This window comes from Haliaeetus leucocephalus, unplaced genomic scaffold (assembly GCF_000737465.1).
Source record: "Haliaeetus leucocephalus isolate CR32 unplaced genomic scaffold, Haliaeetus_leucocephalus-4.0 Scaffold656, whole genome shotgun sequence".
In the NCBI taxonomy this organism is placed as follows: domain Eukaryota; kingdom Metazoa; phylum Chordata; class Aves; order Accipitriformes; family Accipitridae; genus Haliaeetus; species Haliaeetus leucocephalus.
In genome coordinates, this window is record NW_010973092.1 from 5878516 (window position 1) to 5886033 (window position 7518).

At 40.0% G+C, this 7518-nt stretch overlaps 1 protein-coding gene across 2 annotated transcripts in view; it reads right to left on the bottom strand.

Annotated features, from left to right (window-relative positions):
- The window catches only part of MAPK9 (mitogen-activated protein kinase 9), a 27976-nt gene extending 23392 nt beyond the window's left edge, over positions 1 to 4584 (bottom strand). For both annotated transcript variants that reach the window (XM_010578897.1, XM_010578896.1), the window contains exons 1-2: positions 4507 to 4584; positions 3048 to 3222 (exon numbers count right to left, since the gene is read on the bottom strand). In XM_010578897.1, the coding sequence (XP_010577199.1) occupies positions 3048 to 3169 (122 nt within the window). In that variant the 5' untranslated portion in view covers positions 3170 to 3222; positions 4507 to 4584. The remainder of the gene's footprint in view (positions 1 to 3047; positions 3223 to 4506) is intronic.
- Positions 4585 to 7518: the final 2934 nt, after the last annotated feature.

A 7518-nucleotide genomic window follows, 5' to 3' on the forward strand; every position in this document is an offset into this window, starting at 1 on the left:
AAAAAAAGAAAAAAAAAGGCTGTCTGCTACCTACACAATTCAAGGGGAAGAATTAAAAACAGACTGGTAGAAGAAAAAAAAATTGGTAAAAGAATTATGTGAGTATGCATTTATTTAATTTACTGGGGGGGGGAAATAACCTCTATTACCACCAAGACCACACTTCTAAGTATCACGTAATTTTATATAAATGAAAAAAAAAAAAATCATGGATGTAAATAGTGTTAAATTTCTTTCCCCAGCCCTGCTCATTTGAATTCAAGAGACCTTTTCATCATGGCAACTGTTTCAGGCACAGATTTTAAAAAAGTGGATTTGCCAGAGTCTACCCAATTACCACCTTGGCTACTAACAGAATGTCTACAAATTGTTTCAGTGTTTGATATCATGGAAGAATCTCAATGTCTATCCCACTGTGTAACAGCGATTCCAATTTGATCATAGCGAGTTGTAAGAGAGTCTTCACTGCACTTGTGACAGTTCTGCATCTTTTGCAAACATTTAATATTAAGAGTAGTGATGTCACATATAAGATGACATTAACAAAACATTATGATCTAAATTATAGTAGGAAATCACACTTCATTTCCGCAGGCAAATGACTTTTGCTTTGAACTTCAATACACTACTCCTGTGGACTCTCGCTCGGCCAGTTCCACTTCCCTAACTCTTCCCCTACTGTCTAAACAGGAGTTTGCAAATAGTAACAAACTTATCCCAACTGTTTCTTCAACTGCAACTGTAAGTACAGTTATCAATACAGTCAAAGCTGTGCTATTTATCAGATCATGCTTTTGCTGCACTGAAAAACAAAGAATTTGCTGGCATAGAAAAGTCAGATTCACTAGAAAATTTAGGAAATCAAGGACAAGAAAGGAAAAACATGTCAGGAAGTCAAAGACAAAATTATTTCAAAAGAATGATTTTGTGTAAGTGATTATTCAGTGCTAAATAGATTATAAGACTTCAGATGTATTAATACTTATGAACAAACAAGTGCTGTCATGTGTAGTCATGTATAAAAGTATATATCCAATTCCTCTCCTAGCCTGTTTGCAGTGAGCTAGAAATACCCTCCACGTAACAACTAAGTTACTTTTTCATCTTCCTAGAGCTTTCATTTATCAGTTTTCCTAAGTATGTATTTTTAAAACCACTTATTTTCCTACATTTTAATATCAAAGAAAAAAATAAGCAGAAGCAATACCAATGGAGTTTCCCATTACTATTTTGAGAAAAAAAATAGCAGAATTCAGACCTCTCCTAGCTGAAACGACACACAGTATTAAAAATTTCTCACCAAAAAATAAAATCCCCACACAAAACTCCAGAAATACTTTTCCTAAATTTTATGTTAAACACTGGATGATTAAAAAAAAGCATCACATCTGTGTGCCACACTAATGACTTTACAATTTTTCCAGCCAAACATGACAGGATAGCACTCATCTTACACTGAGTTTTCTACATTTTACATCCTAGTATTTTGTATCTTTCCTTTGTGTACTACAAGGAATTTTAGGAGAAATTAAGATTTTGCACCTTCTTCGACTTGGACATAGTTTTCAGGTATTTCACACGTGGATGAAAATTTACACGTTTCACTCTGTTGTTCCATAAATCAGGTATTTGCAAAACAAGTGAATAAATCAGATCATTCCTTCTTCCTCCCAAAACGTTGACCTTAATACTACCCTAACTTCATTTTGAAGCAGACATCTAGTTTAAGTCATATAGTTTAGAAATGCACTACTTCTAATGAAAGGAGGAACACTTAAAACCATGCTAAATTTCTGCATGCCATCCAGAACAAGCATAACTTCAAGAATATTTATACCCGGAAAATGTTAGCACTATACTAAAACTTAACCAAACACTAATAACCAAGATCTAGTATGCCTATCCACTCACTGCTCAACCCACTAAAGAAGAATGAAATATGGTGTTCTCATTTTGCTTATTTTTCACCTATAAGCAGGGCAATAGGGCTATCTAAATAATTTAAAAATAAAGGCATGTTCTCACAAAAATACACTCTCTTCCTACATATATAACTTACTATGGTTATGAAAAGGCCAAAAAGACATGGGCAGGTGCTGTATAAGGAGTTGCTCACAATACACAAGTCATCACACTTACTCTGCAGAATTCATAGATGAAGAGAAACTGCAGACTGGATTTAAAGCATGAACAGCCCACTATGCCTTGTGATTAAGTCTAATGTTAGAGAGCTCCTGAGCATATCTGTTTGCTCCCCTGTGTATGGAATTAAAAGATGCATCAATAAACATTTCTGCTATTACCAAGCAAGTTTTGCCCAACAAAATACGGGCTGGCACTAAGTCGTGTAGAATGGATTGCTGCAGTCTAAGAAACATTTGAAAGCGTTTACCTTTAGCTGGCCCAGAGGTGTGGTGCCATACAAGAGACTAAGGTTCAGGATCAGACTAACGACTCTCACGTCCTGGGCCAGTGGAGGCTGGACACATAGCTGAGGTGACACACCAAGGAAGAGCCGGCCAGCCCAACCCCTCACACAGCATCCCTTTCTGGTTAATCCATGGAGTGACAATGACACTGATTTGCCTCATCCTGCCAGTTAATGGCAAGGCACTGCATTGATGGCTCCTAGAAATGGACAGGAGTGATCGGGAATAAAAGGGGGGGAAGAAAGGGGGCCATGATGAAGAAACGAGTAAAACCCAGAATCGCTCACCATCGCATTGTCATACCTTACACTGCAATATCATAACTACATGGGGAATGTGAGAACTAGAAACAGAAATAAAGTGGTTAATAAGAAGGAAATTTGTGGACCATTTTAAGTTATGCAGTTATGCAAATATTAATTTTCCACTAAAAACAACAACAAAAAAGGTTTGCACGCGAACTATAGCAAGCGGGTGTTTTAGAACTTATTTAGTCCATAAACCTGTAGCAAAAGACAGAAATTATCATCAGTATTTTACATTCTGGCACCTCTATCATGAATACATTCAAATTGTTTTATATTTGTAGCTTTTTATATTTAAATATTTCTTACTCACCAAACAATGCCCTGTGCCCCTGATCCTATGGGCTTCAATTGCTGGTAACGTTTTAGTACAGTGAATGTTGAATCTGCAACTTGAACACTGTAAAATTGACTATCACATTTACTGTCACTCATGGTGTAGTGTCATGTAGTTTTCTCTCTCAAGGACCCGGTAAAGTTTTCAAGATCTTAAAGAAAAAGAAAGAAAACAGATGTTCAATCTCTCACTAATTTCAGGCAGACAAGATGGAAAATATATTATACATATTTTAATACATATGAATTTTTCAATGGCACACCATTAAATAAGCATTCTTTCAACTTCATTTTATTGCCACTGTTAATGAAAAATACTGGCAGACAGCAAATAATTATAGCCTTCACAGCTTTAAGTAAATGCATGTTTCTATTCCAATCCCTAAACCAAAAAGTAGCTAAGTAAACAACTGTAAAAAACAAACAAAACGACCCAAATCCAATAACTCTCTACTCCTTGAAGGCTACTCCCCAACTCAGAATTACTGCTATATGCTATTAATTTCTGTATTACAAAAAAAAAAAAATCATAAATGATGTCGTTCAAACGCTGATAACACAGGTAAAAGCAACAGCAGAAACCCATGGACTTCAGAGACATAGAAGAAAACACGGTTTTAATACAAGACTTGATTACAACTGCAAAACAGCTTTGAAACAAAACAACTGCCCCCAAAACCCCATGGCTGCTGCAGTTTCTCCAACATCCCTTTCAACCTAATTCAGTAGGAAATTTCAAGCAGAGCTCTGCCTCCTCACCTCTGCCAGGCAACCTTTCCCTGATCCATACCTATCACAACCCACTCTCCCTCCCATTTTAAACACACCATATCATCCTATGCTATCAGTTAGCGTACTTATAGTCCTAAAGAATTAGTTTTGTGCTACAGTTTGAAGGAGACTTTCATGCCATAATAGAGAATAAGTTATATCCATCTGTCAAGAATGAATTAGAGGTAGGTAATTACATTGAAGAGCAAGGTAATGGACTAAATCTCTTTAGCTCTGAAGTGCTACAGTAACGAGAGTACAGACCTCCAGTTTTCCTGGGCCTCAACCCCTCTTCCAAACGCTGCAAGAAAATTACCTCAGTAACTACTGAAGAGGTCTCTAACATTCTCCCATTTTTAATTTTACATTCACTATGACAGATAGCATCATTACAGCCAAGAGCAAATTGCACAGTCAAGTGTTCCTTGAAACAGGAAATGAAAGCAGATCACCTTCCCCTGGAGCTGCTGTCCTAACCACTGGCCTGTACAATGTCTGTTTTAGCTGAAGAAAGAGCAACTAGTCTCTCTCTCTTTGCTGGCCTACAGAATATTTGTGAGCCAATGCAAAACAGAAAAGCCTCAAGAGCAACCCAGAAGCCCATCCTAGAAGGGCATGCAGCCACACAAATGGCTTTTGGTTGCTTCAAGAATTAGAACTCGGACCTCTCTCTTCCTGGGTGCACGTACATGGGAGCAGCATCTTTTCCATGGATTAAGCCAGCAGATGAACTCCAAGAAATCTGCAAGTAAAACAGGCAGAAGACTTATAAACCCAGTCTTTACTAGGATTTGAACTGACCTGGTAATGGTTAGTCTGAAGGGATTCTCAAGAAACGTCTAGAGTCCCTTTTACCTTCTACTTACTCAAAAGTCTAAGCAGCATTTTAAGAAGCAGATACTCAAATTGGTCATCTCTGGCAGCAATTTAGACAGTAACTTTACTTGGTATTTCCTCTTAGAAGCTTAAGGAAAAAAGCACAGGAGAAAGGATCAGCAAAGGGAAAATGTGAGCTACCAACTTTCTGCCTCTGCCACAGCAGTAGTAGGGGGGAGGAAGAGAATTACATCTCCTATACAATATTGTTAGGGGCAGTCAGATGCAGTTCCACCACCGTGAGACCAAAGTGCTGCCTTTAGAGGCGCTCTCAACCTTTCCTACTACACCCCAGGAAAAATCCCACTCTTCTTTACAACCCTTTTTATTACTCCAAAGCTATGGACTCTGAGGTACCAAATTTTTTGATTAACAGTCCCTGAGAGCAGCCATGGCATTTTCAGTGAATCTTCATACATTGGAAGAAAGGTATGGCTGGAAGGTCAAGATCCTATCTCTGAAAATGACTTACAGAACAAAACCAAAAAAGTATACATTTTGCATAAGCTGGGTATCAAGTTAAAGACCTGTTAGTTACACAAGAACTCTACTGTACCTCTTCATGGGTTAACAAAACACTTTTCTATAACAAAGATAAAGAAGTAGGGGAAAAGGAAGTTACCCTGACCCAGAGAAACCCTCACTTTAAGGAACCTTGTCTGCACAAAGCCATCGTTTAAAAATCATTTAGAGATCAGGATAAGCTCTTTAGATAAGACCCAAAGAGGGAATTTAGGCATCACAACACACAAGTTTTATGTATTCTGACATCCTTTACAATTCACCATGCTAAGTACCCAGCCTCTCCATACGCTGAGCCCTAGTTTTTACTTGGGCTGCAAGCTGCCTGGATGCATCAGGTCATACATTATTTCAGACATATGCATTAATGTAAAATTAGGTGCCTAGGGATTGTCACTGTTCACACGACTTCAGACAGACAATCTGTCTGGGGGGCAAGATCCCTCAAAAAAACCCAAACACCCCAGATATCCCATTGCTCAAGGGAAAATGTCTTGCAAGTAAGTTTCTTAATCCTGAGCTGTTACTCTCCTACCTGAAATAATTTCATTCACGCCAGCTAACATACTCCACATTTCTCCTATATAAGAATTTTTTGGAAGCAGGCATTATTTACATTTCTGAAATATAAGTTTTCATTTATGGCTTCCTGGCTGCAGCTGCACCAAACATGACCAGCAGCAACTGTAAAAGTCACAGGATGGTCAGCAAACATACTTCTACTTATTTATGACAGCACATTACTGAATCACAGTGTTTCAAGACATTTTTCTATTTTAGAGCATGCACAAGATGCATACAGTGCTGTTTGGGTTTTTTTTAATGTAACTCGCCTGTACAATTGGGAAAATTTAAGAATCACAATGCTGACTGAGCAAGTCACATGCAGGAAACTTACAGGAGTGGTTTTCAACCTGTTGTTCATGAAAGGTAACTAGAAAAATAACAAACACACCAAACCTACCATCAGTAGGCTTATGCGTTATGTTATACAGAATTCCACTACGAAATTTTTAGAAGCTGAAAGCAACTGCACTATAGCATACATCCTGTATTAGACAGTCACTTCCCTAAAAGGCATTTATTAAAATGGCAACTTATTATTAACCAGATCTGTCCTCTGGATATCTTCAAGTCAAAAGCTTCTGAAATAAACAGGTTGTAGCAGTTGCGAACACATTCCCAGGGTTGTTTTGGTTACAGAGTTATTACTGACAATAAAGCATAAGAACATCAGGAAACTTAGCTTGATTTTTAAGCCTCAAGCTAAAATTCTACTGTGGATGGAATGAAGACAATTAACATATAAATATATTTGTGAAAAGATATGGAAATTCTCTGCAGAAAATCTCCCCTCATTCTCTTATTCACCCTTGCAAATGCACTTCAAAGACAGGTGTGCCCTTTTAAGGACTATTATCCAATAGTGTTGGTTTGTTGTTTGTTTTTTTAAAATCTTTGCAGCAATATATATCAACAAGTATGAGTCCAACTACAAAATCACAGTGAGCTACCTTCTACCCCTCTACTTGAACAGTCTGTTTCGAAAGGTAAGTGTAGCAAAGCAGTAGCTGAGTGATGTCAATCGGTTACAGCAGAGTTTTGAGGTACTCTGCACCTGTTTAGCTCTCTGAAAACTCGACTTTTTTTTTTTTATTAAGCAACCCAAACTATTACTGACCAAAGCTTTTAGCAACTACCTGTTACAGTATCACCCAGCTGTTAAACACACACTGCAGACAAACACTGGATGTTATCTCAGCGCCCCTGCTAGGGCAAGTTGGCGGAAAAGAGGGAAAAAGTTTAAACGTGCATCTGCTGTAACCAATTACGCTGTCGTAAAATTACGTAACAGCCACGTAACCCAGCAAGAGCGCTTCTCGCATCTCTTCTAAAACTTCTGCTGGAGGAACCGCTTCGGCTCCAGAGAAAGCCCGGGTTCGCTCTCACTGCGCGGAGGGGGCCGCGCGGGACGGGCCTTTCTCTCGGTTGGGCCGCGCTCCCTCCGACCCCCTCAGGACCGGGGCGGGGGGTCCCAGGGGACGCCGAGCGCCGGCCCGGCCACACACCGCGGCCCCGGGGGCGATCCCCCCCCCACCATCCCCCGGGGCCGGACACGACTCAAGAGGGGGAACGGCGGAGGAGAGGGCAGCGCCCTCCGCAGCGCAGCGGGCCGGGGCCGGTGGCGGCACTGCGGCACCGGGAAGGGCGGGGAGGCTCGGCCAGGGCAGCCCCGCAGCAGAGGCGCGGAGGAGGAAGGGGCTCCCCGCCCTGCCCCC